Here is a 19,746-nt window from a genome sequence, read left to right as displayed (position 1 = left end):
AGCTGCCTCAGGGCCTCTCTTCCACCATCAGCCCCTGCCAGCAGCCTCCTTTGCCTTGCCACTGGCCATGCAAAAGCAACTGTTGCTCTTGGGAGGTTTTCTTCTCTTCCCAGCCAAGGCTGCCTCTTCCCTGTGCCAGGTCAGGTACTGACTTCTCCTTTTCTTCCTCCTTCAGTAAGTGGGTGATTCACAAAATGTTCAGGAGTTATTACAGCATTATACACAGTTTATAGTACAAAGAGGAGGGGGTGGGGTGGGAAATAAAAAGTCAGATGAATGAGCGTGAAGGAGACTTCTCCTGTGTCCTTTGGAGGAGGAGCAGGAAGCTTGGGAATGGTGTCTATGCACAGTAGGTGTCTGCCTTGACTACCTGACAATACATGGTCATTGCAAAGGTGAGGCCCAGAATCTGAGGGGAAAAGCAAACAAAGAGGTGTTTTTCAGTATGCACCCCCACCCCCACCCTTACTCATCAAACCAAAGGAAAAAGAGAGCAGCAAGGTCCCCCCTGCTTTTGTTCCCACACAGGAAAGCACAGCCCAGACTGCTGCTCCTCCTGCCCCTGCCTCTCCTGCTCCCTGCCTGCCTTTGTCCTTCCCTGCACTGCTGTTGGACAGAGTGAGCAGGGAGAGCTCCACAGAAAGCAGGTCCTGGGAAGGGTGTATTGAAAAGAAACCTTTGGATGGTTTTTGCTCGAAAGTGTTTTCAGGCAGCAGCCCTGAGCTGCAGGGCTCTGTGGTTAGCCCTGCAGAAGACAAAGGCTCCAGCACGGCCCAGAGGAGGCTGTGGTTTGCTGCTCTGTGCTCTGCCTGGCATGGGCCCTGTGGGGTATCACTGAGCCTGGCCATGCATTAATCATCACCATCAGTGCTCACCTGCAGGGCTCAGCCCAGGCAAGCAGCAGGCAGGAGCTGCTTCTGCTGCCAGCCCAAGCTGTGTGCCTCTGCTAGATGACTTGAGCAGGGAGGGGAGGGGGGCAAGAGGCTGATCCCAGCTGAAGTGCTTAAATGAATGCACTAAGTGGTTGTTACTGTTCCTCTGCACTGCAAAAACTCTCTTTGAAATAAAGGTTTGCCAGGTAGGAATTGGGGTTTTTTTGGGGTATAAGTTCTATTTTAAGCACTTAATTTGACCACTTCAGTGTGGTCTTTGCAGAAGGAGTAGCTCCTGCTAATGAGTGTTTGCAGAGAGTACATGAATGACACTAAGAGTGCTTCTAAAGAAAGACAGGAAAATGGTTATGAAGCTCTCTCCTCTTCACTTCCTCTCTGGGCAGAGTGAAATAACTCTGCCAGGCTCTGTGGTGCTGGCTTGGAGTAAGGAGATGCCTTTGGAAGCATCCCCTGAGCAGTGCCTTCTGGCCAAGGAGCAGCACTTCAGGGGCTGGGGTGGCTGAATTTGGTTTGTAAGTTGAGGCATCCCTGGCTGATGAAGGTCCCTTCTGCCTTGGAGTGTGTCCTTCATGGTGTGGCACTGTGTGATTCTGTGCTGTCCTTCATGCTGTGGCACTGTGTGATTCTGTGCTGTCCTTCATGCTGTGGCACTGTGTGATTCTGTGCTGTCCTTCATGCTGTGGCACTGTGTGATTCTGTGCTGTCCTTCATGCTGTGGCACTGTGTGATTCTGTGGTGTCCTTCATGCTGTGGCACTGTGTGATTCTGTGCTGTCCTTCATGCTGTGGCACTGTGTGATTCTGTGGTGTCCTTCATGCTGTGGCACTGTGTGATTCTGTGCTGTCCTTCATGGTGTGGCACTGTGTGATTCTGTGCTGTCCTTCGTGGTGTGGCACTGTGTGATTCTGTGGTGTCCTTCATGCTGTGGCACTGTGTGATTCTGTGGTGTCCTTCATGCTGTGGCACTGTGTGATTCTGTGGTGTCCTTCATGGTGTGGCACTGTGTGATTCTGTGCTGTCCTTCATGCTGTGGCACTGTGTGATTCTGTGCTGTCCTTCATGCTGTGGCACTGTGTGATTCTGTGGTGTCCTTCATGCTGTGGCACTGTGTGATTCTGTGCTGTCCTTCATGCTGTGGCACTGTGTGATTCTGTGCTGTCCTTCATGCTGTGGCACTGTGTGATTCTGTGCTGTCCTTCATGCTGTGGCACTGTGTGATTCTGTGGTGTCCTTCATGGTGTGGCACTGTGTGATTCTGTGGTGTCCTTCATGCTGTGGCACTGTGTGATTCTGTGCTGTCCTTCATGCTGTGGCACTGTGTGATTCTGTGGTGTCCTTCATGCTGTGGCACTGTGTGATTCTGTGGTGTCCTTCATGCTGTGGCACTGTGTGATTCTGTGCTGTCCTTCATGGTGTGGCACTGTGTGATTCTGTGCTGTCCTTCATGCTGTGGCACTGTGTGATTCTGTGGTGTCCTTCATGCTGTGGCACTGTGTGATTCTGTGGTGTCCTTCATGCTGTGGCACTGTGTGATTCTGTGCTGTCCTTCATGGTGTGGCACTGTGTGATTCTGTGGTGTCCTTCATGCTGTGGCACTGTGTGATTCTGTGCTGTCCTTCATGCTGTGGCACTGTGTGATTCTGTGGTGTCCTTCATGGTGTGGCACTGTGTGATTCTGTGCTGTCCTTCATGGTGTGGCACTGTGTGATTCTGTGCTGTCCTTCATGCTGTGGCACTGTGTGATTCTGACCCTAAGCTTGGTGACACAGAAACCAGAAGTTGTCACCTGCTTGGGGCCAGAACAACAGAGCAGCAGCAACACCACCAGAGGGAGTACAGTTTGTTGGGTAGGTGCTGGTGCATCACAGCTTTGGTCTGCAGCTGGATTTGATCCCAGCTGGGAGCCAAACTACAAACCTGTGCTGTTCTCCAGCTCACACTGTTTACTAGGAACATTCCTTAGCCTCTTTAAATTGCCTCAAGTGTTTCCTCCTGCCCAAAGTGCTACACAGCCTTGAATGGACTCCAGGGCTGTGGGGAGGGCTCTGATGAAGACTCAGACATTGCAGGAGTAAGTTGCAGCCAGCACCTGACACATGGAGAGTCTGACATCCTGCCTATCCTCACCTGAGAGGGAACCTTAGCATGCTGGGGGTTGGAAGAGACCTCTGGAGCTCATCCAGTCCAACCCCCCTGCTAAAGCAGGGCACCCACAGCAGCTTGCCCAGGAGCACACTGGCCAGGGGGAGGTGGAAGCTCTCCAGAGAAGGAGACTCCACAACCTCTCTGGGCAGCCTGCTCCAGTGCCTACAGGAGACTGCAACTGAGCTTCTGATCCCAGGCTCTCTCATGCTGCTGCTGCTGGTGTGCTAATGCAAATCCTAACCCCAAAAGGTTAATCTGGGGTCATATGGTATTAATTTGCTTAATGATGCCATCAATTCTGCTTATAAGTGTGAGAGGCAGAGCTGGAAACTAAAGCTGCAGCTTCACTGCAGTCAGGAATGGGCCACAAAAGGAGGGCTGAGCTCTGGCACAGCCTTCACCTCTGACTCCTCAGGCTGGGGCTGCACTGGGGCTGCAGCCAGAGCAAGCTGGAATACAGACACAGCTACCTAAGACAGCCAAGGGCTGGTTCTTCCCTGACCAACCTCATGCTGGAAAGACCTGCAGGACAAAAATCCAACAGACAGTCTTAACCACCTCCCTTCCCTGCAGTTAACAGCAAAGGAGTGTGGCTTTATTGGTCAGGGTGAGCAATGGTAGCAACAGCCCAGCCTGTGACTCAGCCTGGGGCTGAGGCTGGGCTTGAAGAGGTTAAGCTACCTTTAGGCTGTGCTGAAGCTAGGTGCAGAGTGGGTGCTCCTCTCTGGAGAGGCACTGGACAAACACAGGCACCCTGAAAGGCAGCTCCCTCCAGTTCTGTCTGTGGAGGCCAAGGACCACCCCACCACTGAGGCCAGTCTAAAGCTCAGATGAAGCCCTTGGGGTAAAGGGCAGCATGAACCAGAGAGTGTGCAGCATGCAGTCCCCTTGTACAGAGTATTCTAACCAAATTACAACAGAAAAGACTGAAATCTTGCAGGGCTTTAACACCAGGCAAAACTGGGGATTATTCAGAGAGGCTTGAGCAGAGTACAGAGCTGGCTCCGTGGTTACTTAAATAGCTACAATTAATTGGGATTTGAAAAGGGATATTAAACTGTACCTGCACCATGGCTGTGCACAAGCCAAAGATTCCCACTGCTAATAAGTTTTCCTGCAGCCAGACCTTCACTGTTTCATAGCAAGGCTGGAACAAAACAAAAAAAAAAACCCAAAACAACATCAACAGAGTATTGTATCAGCCATAAGCCCACAGCTCTGCTCCCCTGGGAATGTACAGACAGCCAAGACTAAGCAGGTAGCCACCACCATCATCTGTTTCTGGCTTGAAGCTTGACACAGAAAGTGTCCCTCCAAAATGCTGCCTGAGCACTGCTCCCTATAAATTGGGCCAGCAACTAAAAATAAGCAGGCAGTGGCTTTGGCTCCTCTGTGCCCCCTGAAAGCCAACTAGAAGCAGAGAGAGCTTCAGAGAGAGCTTCAGAAAGAGCCTTTCATTTCCTCCATGTTTCAGGCAAAGCAATGTTTATTTTCATCTCTGTTAGGGGTATCAAACCCAAAGGTTGCAGTGAGAGCTGCTCCTGCTGCACAGGGGCCCACTGCCTGCCATCTTCCACCATTTCAAAGCACTCCTCCCTTAGCTTCTCCCTGCTTTAAATTCTGCAGTAGCTGCAGCCTCATCCTCCTGGCCCAGTTTTGGGGAGGGTGGAACTGGCCCTTGCTTTAGGTAACATCTGTAAGACAAGCCTGTGCAGAAGCTGTGCCCTCTGCCTTGCCCATGGGCATGACCCGGAGTCCTTCAGCCTTCAGCTTGCACAGATTGTTGCCCACCAGAAGGCACAGTGTTAACCTCCACTCATCTCTCTGGTACCCTGAGAAAGCAGCAGAAGAGCTTTTAAATCCTTCAATTCCAAATTTGACTGGGAGTTCCTGGAGAGGTGGAAGCTGGCTGGAAGCAGTCTCTGCCAGTGCCAGTCCATGTGTGTGAAAGCTTCCCAGGAGCTACTCATAGTCCTCACAAACCACTGGAACCAGCAGAACTTCCTTGTCATTCCTCTTCCCTTACTGCAGACCCCTCCTGGGTGACTCCCTGTGGTCAGCACAAAGAACTGCTGAGCTCATTTCAGAGAGGAACAGTGGCTCTGGAAGGCTCTTGCAGAGGGCATGGTAGAGAAATTGTCCTGTGGAGTCTTGAATGTGATGACAGCAACTGCAGAAGCTCATTGCAGAAGCAATGCTGCTGGCACTTGGGGGGCAGCAGTTTCCTCTCTCCTGCTGTGCCATGGGAGCCCCTGAATGAGGGCTCCTGGCCAGAGCAGAGCACTCCAGGCTCACACTATCCTCTTGCCTCACACCTGCCTGGGCCAGGACAAGCTCTGGCTGCTGCTCCAGGGCTCGTGTGTGTGGATGAGCTTCATGCCTGACTTCAGTAGGGGGGACATGAAAAAGGACAATCCTGACATTTCACAGAACCATGGAATTGTTGAGGCTGGAAAAGACCTTTAAGATCATCCAGTCCAACCCTTAACCCAGCAATGCCAGGGCACCACTAAACCATGGCCTTCAGTCCCTCATCTACACAGCTTTGAAAGCCCTCCAGAGGTGGGGACTCCACCACTGCCCTGGGCAGCCTGGGCCAGGTCCTGACAACTCCTCCGGGGAAGAAATCCTTCCCCATGTCCAACCTAAACCTCCCATAGTGTAACTTGAGGCCATTTCCTCTCATTCTATCACTTGTCACTTGGGAGAGGAGACCAACCCCCACCTCACTGCAAACTCCTTTCAGGGAGCTGTAGAGAGCAATGAAGCTGAACACCCCCAGCTCCCTCAGCTGCTCCTCCCCAGCCCTGTTCTCCAGCCCCTTCCCCATCTTGCTTGCCCCTCTCTGGACACATTCTAGCCCCGCAGTGTCCTCCTGCAGTGAGGGGGTAGATCTTCTAGCTGGATCTTGCTAGACTGTGCCCCAGATCAGTAGAACAGCTTAGAGCCTACTGGAAGGAAAGGCTTCAGCTCCCAAAACAACGACCTCGGTGGTTTCGTTGGAAGTCAAAAGCCACAACTCCACCTGAGCACCTGATTGGAGCTGAGTGAGGGTACAGCACCCCTTGTCACCTGCACAGCCCTGCCAACCCCTGCCCTGCTGCTGTGCTGCCAGGCAGCTGCTGCTGGGGAGCTACTCACCGCTTTCCACCAGGTCCCTGGGGAATGGAGCCCACAGTTCTCGCTGAATTCCAAGCAGCAGGAGTCCGGCACCCGGCTTGTGTTGTACACCTCAAACCAGTCAGTGTAGTTGGAGACTCCACAGCACCTGAACTGCAAAAGGACAAGCCCAGACCACCCTGTGAGTGTCAGCTGTCACTGGCTGCTGCTCCTCCTCACACCTGCCTCCTGCAGCTGACATTCAGCACCTTTCAGTGACCCCAGCAGAGAGGCTTGAGGTGGTAAAGAGCTACAGCATGTCCTCAGCTTTACCCAGACAGAGCCTTCCCCTTTCCTTTATTGCATTTAAAGATGTCCTGGCACGTAGCTCAGGCTGATACAAGCAGCAAAGGCAGCTCACAGCAGTGGCAGGACACTGCAGGAGCTGAATCAGGACAACCCCCCCCAGCCAAGAGCTGAAGTGACAGAGCAGGATGGTAACAAGCATTTGCAGCTTGTTGACAGGGGGAAAAAAACAACCTACAGCTAGAGCACTCAGGAGATGGAGATGCTGAGATCTCCCCAGCACACTGCTTCTGAAATCACGATTGAAGGCAGATTTCTCTCCAAGCTGTTAATTGCTGATCACCTTTGGAAGGCTCTGCCAGTCAGGGAAGATCTATTTCCTGCTCTTCTCTCCTGGGGGCAGTTCCTCAATAGCATCATCTGTTGCAGCTGAGCAGTGGTGCTCTCAGTGTCTGCATACACCACAGGGTGCAGGCTGACTATGTCAGAGCTAAATCAGGAGGTTTGTTCCCCTTTGGTGCAGGATGAAAGGTAGATCACAGGGGATGGCTCCGTGACCACCCTGCCCCTCTGGGAGCTGCTGCTTTCCTGTGGGACAGAACAAGCTAAGACTCATTCCCACAGTGATGTCTGCACCATCTGTGCCTCCTCAGATAACTCAGGACTGGGAATTTGTTGGCATGTAGACACTGCACCACTAAAGGCACTGCTGGGCTGCTGTTGGCAGCACCTCACACTTCTGCAGGGCTCTGCCAGCCAACACCTTAGCCACAAAATGATCAATTTAGGTTCCAATAAGGCAAGGTGCAAGGATCTGCACCTAGGCTGCGGCAATCCTCATTATCAGTACAGGCTGGAGGATGATGAGGTTGAGAGCAGCTCTGTAGATAAGGACTTGGGGGTGCTGGTGGGGAGAAACTGGGCAGGAGCCAGCAATGGGCACTGGCAGCACAGAAGGCCAAGGGCAGCCTGGGCTGCATCCAAAGCAGTGTGGCCAGAGCTGGAGAGAGAGGATCCTGCCCCTCTGCTCTGCTCTGGGGAGACCTCACCTGCAGGGCTGGGGCCAGTTCTGGTGCCCCCAGCACAAAAAGGACAAGGACCTGATGGAGTGGGTCCAGAGGAGGCCATGAAGATGATCAGAGGGCTGGAGAACCCTCTGGAGAACAGTTGGGGCTGTTCAGCCTGGAGAAGAGAAGGCTCCAGGGAGACCTTAGCCTTCCAGTAACCTGAAGGGGTCCTACAGGAAGGCTGGGGAGGGACTGTTCAGAAGGGGCTGTGGGGATATGTTCAGAAGGGGCAATGGCTTTGAGCTGGAAGAGAGGAGATTGAGACTGGCGATCAGGAAGAAATTCTTGCCAGTGAGGATGGGGAGACACTGGAACTGGTTGCCCAGGCTAGGAGAGACCTTGAGCAGCCTGGTCTAGTGGGAAGTGTCCCTGCCCATGGCAGTGGGGGGTGGAACTGGATGATCTTTAAGGTCCCTTCCAACCCAACCCATTCCATGACTCAAAGAATATATCTGTATAGATGTAAAATAGATGCAGAGCCTGCAGGCAGAGAGGGCTGAGCTCTGTGGCACACACAAGATCTGCCACTGAAGACCAACAGAGGGCAGAGATGCCCCATCTTAGCACACACCAAATGCTGCTTCATTTGAAGGCCAGGAGAGAGAGGTTTCAGTGCTCACAGCTCACAGCCCTTCTGCCAAGCCAAAGCCAGAAATCTGCCCTGAGCTCACATCCATCCCCTCAAGCTTCTGCTCTGAATTCTGATGTGGCCCCTGGCAGGAATCAATCCTGAGCTTACAGCTCTTTGATTTGTCAGTTTGCAGCTTCATCTTCTACAGACTGGCTTGAAAGTAGGAAGAAGAAAAAAAAACCAAGTTGGTAACTTGCTTTGTTTCTGTATGTTCCTGCACAGCAGACAGGAGCTCTGTGCATGCCATGTCCCAGCAGAGGACAGGAGCAGCATGGAACACCAGGAGTGCCCTGGAGGAGAGCTGCTGCAGCTGGAAACCCAACAAGAAGGTCTTGCAGGCTGTCATCATTAGAGTCAGGAGGCAGCTTGTTGATAGACAGTGAGAAGTGACAGCTTGTAAGTAGCAAGGCTGGAAGCTGCAGCTCAGCTGTGCTGCAGAGAGCAGTGGTGAGGGCTCAGGCAGCTGAGTGAAGTCCTGGCCAAGCACAAGCGACTCAGGTTTGCATCAGTCGGGGCTGAACCCTTCTGCCTGCCATGCTGCCTGCCTCAGGCTGTCAGAGTCTGGCAGGCTGAGGAGGTGAAGATGAAGCAGAGGTTCTGTAGCTCAGGACTATCTAACAGGCTGAGGACAGCTGCTCCTAGAAGGTGGCTGCGCCATGAGCTAGGGCTGTGACTCCAATAAGTGGCAAGAGGACAGGATGGGCTGCAGAGACAAGCTGCAGCTGGACACACATTGCCTGCCCATGGAGGTCTCCTATGAGCAGTGCAAGGGCAAAGCATTCACTGGGGGTATTGACCTGCTGCTGGCAGGCAAGGCAGGGCCAGCAATGGGAGAAAGGGCTGAGAAAAGCTCAAGGGAAAAAAGACACAAAGCAGCACAAGGATCCAGAGTCTTGGGACTGGAAGAAGCAAGGTCTGGAAATACAAGTGGAAGAGTTGTGTCTTTGGAAGACAAAGGAAGGATGAGTGATGGAAGTAAGGAGCTGATGATGCACAGTCCTAAAGGAGCAGAGGTGATGGGCACAGAAGAATACTAACACCACAGAGTGCAGGGGCCAGGGAGCAGCAGTGCCCAATGAGGAGCAGAGGGACTGGCCCATGGCAGTAGGTCCAAAAGGCAAGAAGAAGGAAACAAGCAGCAGTGGGACTGAAATTGTCACCAGTGCAGATCCAGCAGAGGGCTGCAGCCTGCAGCCAAGCTGACCAATAAGCTGAGAGCTCAGAAGATTCACAGACTTCTTATGGAGGCCCAAGCAGAGAAAAGAGAGTGTGGGAGAGATGTTGGACAAGTGATTGATTTACCTTGTGGGCAAGAAGCTGAAGTAGCCAAACTGTTCAGGGAGATGAGGAACTCTTAGAAGAAAGAGGAATGTTGAGGACAAATTGCAAAATAAGAGGATTCTTGAGAGCCCTTTTAGATGGAAAACTTACAAGGCTTCAGAGCAAGGATAGCTGGAGACAGCTCTGCACCTGGAGGATCATAGAACTGTCAGGGCTGGAAGGGACCACCCCCCTGCCATGGGCAGGGACACCTCACACCACAGCAGGTTGCTCACAGCCACATCCAGCCTGGCTGCAAAAACCTCCTAAAAAAACTTCCACCACCTCCCTGGGCAACCTGTGCCAGTCTCTCACCACCCTCATGGGGAACAACTTCTTCCTAACATCCAATCTCAATCTTCCCACTTCTAGTTTGGCTCCATCCCCCCCAGTCCTATCACTCTCTGACACCCTCAGAAGTCCCTCCCCAGCTTTCTTGGAGCCCCCTTCAGATCCTGGAAGGCCACAGGAAGGTCTCCTGGGAGCCTTCTCCAGCCTGCACAACCCCAACTCTCTCAGGCTGTCCTCATAGGAGAGGAGCTCCAGCCCAGGCTGGAGATGGCTCAGGTCACACACAGGATCCTTTCTGTCACCAGCAGGCTGTTGCAGCTGGTTGTACCAGCCCTCATGCTCTTCCAGACTGGCTGATGTCCTGCCAGAGCTGAACTGTCAGGGAGTGACTGCAGGCTGGGATGGGCTTCAGGCTGAGTTGCATTAGCTCAGCAATAACCTCAAGTGCAGTTTGCTCCAACAAGTTCTTACAATGAGGGTAGTGAAACATTGCAAGAGGTCACCCAGAGGAGTGGTGGAGGCCCCATCCCTGGAGACATTCAAGGTCAGACCTAATGGGGTCCTGAGCAACCTGATCTGGTTAAAGACATCCCTGCTGCCTGCTGACCTTGCAGGGTCCCTCCCAAGCTGAGGCACTCTGTGGTTCTCACAGGGTCACTGAGTGGGGCAGAGGAAGGTGGGCCCAGCTTTGTTCTCAGTTACCATGGTGTAAGTAGACATGAAAGGCATCACCCAGCAGTGAGAGGGAGCTGCATTTGCTCACTTTAGTGAAGCTAATGTGTCTGCTGCACGCCTCTCAAATTACTGCCTGCTTAGTTGAAAGGAGAACTGTTCCAATATTGATCACAGAGATGCTGGGGATGGAGCAGCACTTGAAACATTAATGCCTCTTTCTCGTGTCCTAATGAGCCCTACCTGTAACATTTACCTGGCTGGGGAGGAGCTCAGTGTGGCTCAGGATACCTCCCATCCTAAGCTGCTGGAATTCCAGTCATGACTCAGATCATTCTCTGAAAGCCTTTGCAGGCAATGCAAAAGGCACCTGCTCCTCTTCCTGATCCTTTTAAGGTCTGAAAGGCTGTGAGGGCAGTTAGCTGCAGGTATCACAAAGCAATCAATAAAATGTTCTAATTGGAAACAGCTCCCTGCCCTGGATGTTTAACCACTGCCAGATGAGCTTTGCCTCTAACACTCATTGTGTGTTTGCAGCTCAGCCCAATGCCTTTATTGTAGACCTGAACACATCACTTTTAGACCAAAACACTGAATTCCTCCTTATAGATGGGCCTGAGGGACCCTCTTGTACCTTGTTCTCCCTTGTTCCCAGTTATTTAGGAATTGTAGCCTTCTGTTAAAAAGAGGAAAACCATTTCTCAAGGCACAGAGGCTTCAGAGAGGAAAGGTGCTCAAGGCTCACACACTTGAAGAGGAAAGGCAATGAGCACAGGTCACAAGTCCCTGTGTGCACCCTGGGTACTCCCAGCCACACCTCCCCTCTCATTTGTCATCAGCCAGCCCCACACAAACCAAATTAGAGAGAAAGTCTTGAGAGTGAGGGTGGGGAGAGACTGGCACAGGTTGCCCAGGGAGGCTGTGGCTGCCTCCTGCCTGGAGATGTTCAAGGCCAGGTTGGATGAAGCCTTGAGCACCCTGGGCTGGTGGGAGGTGTCCCTGCCCATGGCAGGGGGTTGGAACTGGATGAGCTTTGAGGTCCCTTCCAAGCCAACCCATTCTGGGAATCTCTGGCATGTGGCTGTGTTGCTGGAAAAGCTTTTTTCCTCCTTGAAGGAAGAGTTGTCCTACACAGTGAGCTTGGGATGGGGATGGTCTCTGCCTAAGCCTAGATCCCTCCTGGGGGAGCCTGCTGCTGTATCCACAGTGCCACCCTTCTGCTCCAGCTCTGAAAACCACTTCTGCAAAGCAAGGTGTGGCTGCAGAGAGGGCAAGGGAGAGGCCCCCTGCTGATGGCTGCTGCTGTTGTGGTTTTTCACATTCCATGCTTTTTTCCAAGGCTGCTCCTTTCCATCCACAGGCAGAAACAGCCCAGAGCTCAGCTGATGACTGATGTCTGCTGCTCCCATTAGGGAAGTCAGTGCTGAGACACTGTCCTCTGTGACAACCTGGTTAGCTCTAGTGTGGGGCTGAGAGCTGTCTCTTAGGAGCCAGAAAGCAAACAGCAAGCCTGGGCTGGGACTCCCTTTCAGCAAGTCCCCTGCATTGCCCTAATCCTCCTACCAGTGATTGCCTCCAGTGCTGAGGGATGTAAGGGATAATGATTATTACTGAACACAGAAAATAACACTTGGCATTTGCACAGCACCATTCAGCTGCAGAGTGCTTCCCATAATTAACCATGCTGGGATTGCCTTCCCTGCACCACTGCAATCAGCTGCTCCTAAAGAGTTTTGGAGAAGAGATGTGAAAACCAATTATGGAGAGCAGTAAAAACAGAGGCGTGGGAGCTGTCCTCAGTGCCCAGCAGAGGCCTTCAGGCTGGGGCTGCCCAGACAGCTCCTGCTCATGTCACAGCAGCTCTGGAAGAGTAGAGAGTGATGCCACATGGGCTGCACAGGGCTGGAGACTGGCACTGTCCTGTTGTCTTTGGGGCTCCTAACACCTCGCCAGCATCAGTTTGATCTGAAATTTAAAAGCCTCTCTTTACACCAGAAGAGGCTTCAAGGTCTAAGGTGGTGTTAAGAAACTCCAGCCTGATCTCCAAAGAATGTTTTTTTTTCCCCCTACCTTTCCTATATACTTCTAACAGTTATTGAGGTGTCACAGAAGGGTAGGGGTTGGAAGGGGCCTCAGGAGAGCATCAAGTCTAACCCCCTGCCAGAGCAGCATCACCCAGGGCAGGCTACACAGGAACACATCCAGGTGGATTTTGAAAGCCTCCAGAGAAAGAGGCTCCACAACCTCTTTGGGCAGCCTGCTCCAGGGCTCCAGCACCCTTACGCCAAAGGAGTTTCTCCTCCTGGTGAGGTGGAACTGCCTGGGTTCCATCTTATGCTCATTGTTCCTTGTCCTGTCATAGACACCACCAAAAAGAGCCTGGCACCTTCATCCTGACCCCCACCCCTCAGATACTTACAGACATTGATCAGATCCCTCCCAGCCTTCTCCTCTCCAGACTAAACAGCCTCAGGTCTCTCAGTCTTTCTTCCTCACACAATGTTCCAGTCCCTTCATCATCCTCACAGCTCTCCACTGGACTCTCTCCAGCAGGTCTCTGTCTCTCTTGATCTGGGGAGCCCAAAACTGGACACAGTATCCAGGTGTGTTCTCACCAGGGCAGAGCAGAGGGGCAGGAGAACCTCTGTAGATCTTCTGGCCACACTTTTCTTGCTGCACCCCAGGATGCCATTGGCCCTCCTGGCCACAAGGGCACATTGCTGTCCCGTGAGTGATTTGCTGTCCACTAGGACTCCAAGGTCTTTCTCCATGGGGCTGCTTTCCAGCCTGTAGTCTGTACTGATACCAGCTTAATATTTACTTCTAGTCTGTACTGATACCAGCTTAATATTTCATAGAATCATAGAATCAGTCAGGGTTGGAAGGGACCACAAGGATCATCTAGTCCATGGGCAGGGATACCAACCATCTACTGCTACTACTACTGCACCATTTACTGCAACCATCCTAATACCAGTGATTTTTACTGCATTTTTACTAAGCAGAGTTAAGCTAAAGAGTAAAACTTCTACTGCTGTTCAATATAAGCACCAATATTAAAGACTTCATCCCTTATCTCCCAGCTCTTCCTCTTGGGCTGCCACCACAGCAGGCATCTCCCTCGTCAGCAATCGATGGCTTCTCAGATTTGATCACAGCACTGATCAAATGAGAGGGAGAGGGAAAACATCAACAATGTCACAAGATGCTGAGGCCTTTTAAAGGCAACCAAAAGACCCTTCCCAAGCAGCTGTTGGGAAGCAGGACTGAAAGCTCATCCAGCTGCTGGCTGGACCTGAGCTGCTTGTCTTTCTCCACACATTGCTGCCAGCCTGCTGCACTCGATGCAGGCAGCTCCAAAGAGGCACACAGAGGTTGGCCAACCAGTTCCTCTGCTCCCTTAGTGACCCCAAATGTTTAATTTCTTAGCAGCTGCAGCTCCTGTTCTTGTGGCCCTTACAGAATGTGAGGCTTGACACCACCAGACTGAAAGACATTCAGGATTTCAGCCCAAATAGCAAGAGAGGAGGTAAAGGGTGAATGAGCAAGTTTATTGTATCAGAGTGTGGGAGGTGGCTCATCCATCATCTCAAAGAGTTCACATAACCTTGGCAGCTCTGGGAGAGGTTATCAGCCTGTATTGAGATGTACTGAGCAGCCCTGCTGAGAAGGACCTGGGAGTGCTGGGGGTGCAGAGCTGGAGAGGAGCCAGCACTGAGTGCTGCCAGCCCAGCCCCAGCCTGGCCTGGGCTCATCCCCAGCAGTGTGGGCAGCAGGGGCAGGGAGGGATTCTGTCCCTCTGCTGTGCTGGGGCAGCTCTGGAGCCCTCAGCACAGACAGGGAGTTGCTGGAGCAGGGCCAGAGGAGGCCACAGCAATGCTGGCAGGGCTGGAACCCTCTGCTGGGAGGCCAGGCTGAGAGAGTTGGGCTTGGGCAGCCTGCAGAGGAGAAGGCTCCAGGAGACCTTCTGGTGGCCTTGCAGTGCTTCAAGGGCTGAGCAGAAAGCTGGGGACAGACTTCTGAGCAGGGCCTGTGGGGACAGGCCAAGGGGGGATGGTTTGAAGTGCAAGAGGGAGCTGGAGAGTGGAGAGAAGGCAGAAATGTTTGCCCTTGAGGGTGGGGAGAGCCTGGCCCAGGCTGCCCAGAGAGGTGGGAGCTGCCCCATGGCTGGCAGCAGTGCAGGGCAGGTTGGTTGGGGCTGTGAGCAGCCTGCTCTGGGTGGGGATGCTGAGTGCAGGGGCTTGGATTAGATGACCTTGAAAGGCCTTTGCCAACCCAAACTGTTACTCTTTGGCTGATTTAAGACACTGGAGGCAAGACTAAAGCCCTGGCCTGTCTGTGCCACACTAGCACCTCTGGAGAAGAATTTGAGAAAGCTGTGCAAGACTTTTGAGTGAAGCCAAGGCAGCAGAAGCTCTCCTTCCTATGGATGAAGGGAAACTGGAGCACTTCTCCTCATTCAAGTCACAGAGAAAATCCAATCAGGAAGATCAGCCCCAAGAGAACTGACTATGGAAAGGGAAGGCCAGGGCTGATAAAGCTGAGCTGCCAGGGCTGGTTTTTCCTCAGCAAGCCAAAGTACAACAGCAGGAAGCCAAGTCTAGAGTTCACCAATCCTTAGAAGACAAACATTGGCAGGGTGCTGGCAGAGAACCAAAAGGATGCAACACAGAACCAGCTGTGGCAACACAGCAACAAGCATTCCCAAGCCCATCTGTGGTGGAGGATGATTGAATCCTGCTGGGAAAAACCTACTGACTGCAGGAGGAGGCTGTAAACACCTTGGGTGGCTTCCACTTTGACTACACCAGAGGAAACCAACAACAGCAAGGAAAGGAGACAGGAGAGCAATGAAAAGGGGTTGAGGTGCTGCCTTGTTATTACACTACTGCTCTTCCTCCCAGCATCTGCTGTACCTCTGACTTTAAAGGGAAGGTGCTGCTTGCTTCCTGTCTGACCTTCTTCACTCTCCATGCCCAGAACTACGAGATCTTTAGGTGCCACCACAACAGACATTCTGAAGAGCAATCAGCCATCCTGCTCCAGGAAGGAATAAATGATTACCAGTTATGACAAAAAGCACCAAGTTTAGTTGCTGCTCTGCTGACTGGGTAGGAGGAAAAAGAGATTGGTTTGGGATCAGGAGGTTTAGAATCATAGAATTGTCAGGGTTGGAAGGGACCTCAAGGCTCAGCTAGTTCCAACCCCCTGCCATGGGCAGGGACACCTCACACCACAGCAGGTTGCTCACAGCCACATCCAGCCTGGCTGCAAAACCCTCCAGGGATGAGGCTTCCACCACCTCCCTGGGCAACCTGTGCCAGTCTCTCACCACCCTCATGGGGAACAACTTCTTCCTGACATCCAATCTCAATCTCCCCATTTCTAGTTTTGCTCCATCCCCCCCAGTCCTATCACTCCCTGACACCCTCAAAAGTCCCTCCCCAGCTTTCTTGGAGCCCCCTTCAGATCCTGCAAGGTCACAAGAAGGTCTCCTGGGAGCCTTCTCCTCTCCAGCCTGCACAACCCCAACTCTCTCAGGCTGTCTCCAGAGCAGAGCAGCTCCAGCCCTCTGCTCACCCTCAGGGCACCTTCCAGCACCTCCAGATCCTTCCTGTAATAGAGGCTGCAGAACTGGACAGACACAGTGCTCCCGGTGGGGTCTCGGCAGAGTGTAGTTCAGTTGGGTGCACCCCCAGAAGTCAGAGGGTGAAGAGGAGGAGGGAGCAGGCCCAGACTTACATCTGTCTGGATGATGCTCCAGGCGTTGGTCAGGCCGATGTTGCCCTCGGTGCCGTACAGGTGCAGTCCTTTCTTCAGGTCCCGCTGGGCGTATTTGTCAATCTGCAACGAGAGGCACAGCTCAGCCCCTGCCCAGGGCAGGCTGCACAGCCACAGGGCAGGGAGAGGCAGGGCAGCAGTCCTGAGCACAAATGAAAGCAAGTTCATAGAATCACAGAATCATGGAATCATAGAATCAGTCAGGGTTGGAAGGGACCACAAGGCTCAGCCAGTTCCAGCCCCCCTGCCATGCCCAGGGACACCTCACACTACATCAGGCTGGCCAGAGCCTCATCCAGCCTGGCTGCAAACACCTCCAGGGATGGGGCCTCAACCACCACCCTGGACAACCCATTCCAGGCTCTCACCATCCTCATGGGGAAAAACTTCTTCCTCATGGCCAGTCTGAATCTCCCCACTTCCAGCTTGTTCCATCCCCTCAAGTTCTGTCACTCTCTGATATCCTAAAAAGTCCCTCCCCAGCTTTCTTGGAGCCCCCTTCAGATCCTGCAAGGCCACAAGAAGGTCTCCTGGTGGCCTTCTCTTCTCCAGACTGAACAACCCCAACTCTCTCAGTCTGTCCTCATAACAGAGCAGGTCCATCCCTCTGCTCATCCTCGTGGCCCTTCTCTGGGCATGTCCAGCATGTCCATATCCCTCTTGTAATAGGGGCTCCAGAACTGGACTGGGGTCTGCCTCCAGCAGAGCTGAGATACACATCTCATGAAGTACATGGAGTCATAAAGGCTGGAGAAAGCCTCCAAGATCATCCAGCCCGACCCTTAACCCAGCACCGCCAGCTCACCAGCTCACTGAACCATGTCCCTCAGCCAAGCCCTCCAGGGATGGGGACTCCACCACTACCCAGGGCAGCCTGCTCCAGGGCTTGGCAATCATTTTGGGGCAGACATTTTTCCTGCCCTCCAACCTAACCCTCCCCTGGCACAATGTCAGGCCATTTCTTCTTGTCTTATTGCTTGTTCCTTGGGAGAAGAGACCAACTCCTGCCTCACTCCAACCTCCTGTCAGGATTCGTAGAGTGAGAAGGTCTCCTGCCAGCCTCCTGTTCTCCAGGCTAAGCACCCCCAGCTGCTCCTCCCCAGCCCTGTTCTCCAGACCCTTCCCCAGCTTTGTTGCCCTTCTCTGGCCCTGCTCCAGCCTCTCAATGTCCTTGGAGTGAGGAGCCCAAAACTGAACCCAGCACTCAAGGTATGGCCTCACCAGTGCCCAGTCCAGGGGCACGATCACTGCCCTGTTCCTGCTGCCCACACCATTGCTGGTCCAGGCCAGGCTGCTGGTGGCCTTCTTGGCCACCTGGGCACATGGTGGCTCAGCTTCAGCTGGCTAATGCACATGGTGCATTCTCTAGTGCCTGCCCCTCTGGCACTGCCCCAAATGAAGTAACCAATGCTAACTGTGAGCTAGCAGAGGGAACAAAGCCATTCTGCTTCTAACCACAGGCTTGGATTTTCCTTCTGCTTTGTTCAATCAGAATGGTTCTCATTTGCAAAGAACCTTTCCTTGAAAGGAACTTCCAACCCAGTACACCAAGAGAGCCAAAGGCATCCTGGGGTGCAGCAAGAAGTGTGGCCAGCAGGGCTAGGGAGGTTCTGCTCCACCTCTACTGGATGAAAATATGGATGCAAAGAACCTTTACAGAGGAACTTCCAACCCAGGACACCTTAATGCTTAGGAGGTAAATGTAAAGTTGTTCAGCAAGGTGGCTCCACAGGTAACCATGACCTCCAAAGTCCATCATGCCCAAGAAGCCCCTGCTGGACATGCCAAGGGTTGTTCTTCTCTCCCCAGTTCTTTGCCTACTTGCTGAAGGTTTACCACCACCCTGCTATGCCACCACTGAACAGCTTTTTTATCCCTGCTGGATAAGTTCCCATGGGACAGCAATGTGTCCTTGGGGCCAAGAAGACCAAAGGCATCCTGGGAGGCATTCAGAGGAGTCCAGCAGATCCAGGGAGGTTCTCCTCTCCCTCTGCTCTGCCCTGGTGATGCCACACCTGAAATATTGCTTCCAGTTCTGGTCTCCCCAGTTCAAGAGGGACAGGGATCTGCTGGAGAGAGTCCAAGGGAGGGCTGTGAGATGCTGAAGGGCCTGGAGCACTGCCTGGGGAGGAGAGGCTGAGAGCCCTGGGGGTGGTTAGTGTGGAGAGGAGAAGGCTGAGAGGGGATCTGATCAATGTCTATCAATAGCTGAGGGCTGGGGGTCAAGAGGGAGGGGACAGGGACAGGCTCTGCTCACTTGCACCCTGGGATAGGACAAGGGGCAATGGATATCAACTCCAGCACAGGAGGTTCCACCTCAACATGAGGAGGAACTTCTGCACTGTAAGAGTCACAGAGCCCTGCAGCAGGCTCCCCAGAGAGGTTCTGGAGTCTCCTTCTCTGGAGACTTTCAAGACCCATCTGGATGTGTTCCTGTGTGACCTGTGCTGGATTTCCTGGTCCTGCTCTGGCAGGGGGGTTGGACTGGATGCTCTTTGGAGATCCCTTCCAAGCCCTAACATCCTGTGTGAGCTTTGGGACAGCACAACAAAGATCTCAGCATTTCAAATCCTGTCAGCACTTCCTTTTGGATGACTTCCTTGAACTGTAGCTGCTGTGCTCCCACTTTGTAATTATCATGTAAACTGCTTCTGACTTTACACAGAGCCTACACAGACACTGCTACCTTAATTAGAAGAGAAAACCAAAGCTGAAAGCTGTCATTAAATTTAGAATTAGTTGAGAAAATTATAGGCAATAAATGATAAACTTCTGTGGGGGGGATTCCTGGCATCCATTTAAGCATTAGACTGAACTGGGGTTTGGCTCTTCACTCATCCTCAGCTCCCTGAGCCTCAGCTGGACCTGCTGTGGTCTCAAGCAGAGCCAGCAATTAGGCTGGAAGGGGATGGCTGTGCCTGAGAGAGGCTGGGAAACGGAGATAGTGTCCCACAGATGTAGTGAGGTCAACCAGGTGTAGAAAAACTACATCATGTGCAGAAAGGTGAGGTGAAGAGGTTCAGAAAAGGTGAGGTGAGGGTAGGGGGGGTGACAGAAGGGTTTTACATAGCTCCCCTTCAGGAGTTTCCAACTGACCTTCTGAAAGGCACCAAAGAGCAGCTGATTGCAAGCCTCCTTTTCCCAGAGCCACTCCTTGAAGCACTCATGCTCTCCTGCTTGCTTATGCTGCTCTTCATCATCACCTAGAGATATCCTTGTGCAGCACAGCTGAGCCTGCAGCCCTTTGGCACCAGAGGAAAAGGGATGCAGGCTTTGGCCTCTGCTCTCCTGTCACTTCTGTCTGCAGCTGAGGTGCCAGCATGAGGTCCTCTCTGTCTCTGTCTCCCCTGTTTCTAGCCAGTTACAAAAGACTTTTTTTTTTTAATTACTATTAATATGAATATGTTATCTTGCAGGAATTAATCAGTGCAGAAGCAGCCCTGGGCTTCTAAGAGCAGAGCTGATGCCAAACAAGACCACATCCCTCATTTAGGCTGGCAGGAGGCAGAGTCATCAGATTGTTTGGGTTGGAAAAGCCCTT

At 52.7% G+C, this 19,746-nt stretch overlaps 1 protein-coding gene across 1 annotated transcript in view; it reads right to left on the bottom strand.

Moving 5' to 3' along the window:
* Positions 1 to 340: 340 nt before the first annotated feature.
* TSPAN4 (tetraspanin 4) overlaps positions 341 to 19,746 on the bottom strand; it is a 246,559-nt gene continuing 227,153 nt past the window's right edge. Inside the window, exons 4-7 of the mRNA XM_054390536.1 lie at positions 16,167 to 16,268; positions 6,180 to 6,311; positions 4,102 to 4,185; positions 341 to 409 (exon numbers count right to left, since the gene is read on the bottom strand). Of these exons, the coding sequence (XP_054246511.1) occupies positions 341 to 409; positions 4,102 to 4,185; positions 6,180 to 6,311; positions 16,167 to 16,268 (387 nt within the window). The remainder of the gene's footprint in view (positions 410 to 4,101; positions 4,186 to 6,179; positions 6,312 to 16,166; positions 16,269 to 19,746) is intronic.

This window comes from Indicator indicator, chromosome 21, assembly GCF_027791375.1.
Source record: "Indicator indicator isolate 239-I01 chromosome 21, UM_Iind_1.1, whole genome shotgun sequence".
Classification (NCBI taxonomy): Eukaryota; Metazoa; Chordata; class Aves; order Piciformes; family Indicatoridae; genus Indicator; species Indicator indicator.
Note: the sequence above shows the minus strand (reverse complement) of the source record. Positions and strands in the feature narration are given on the sequence as shown.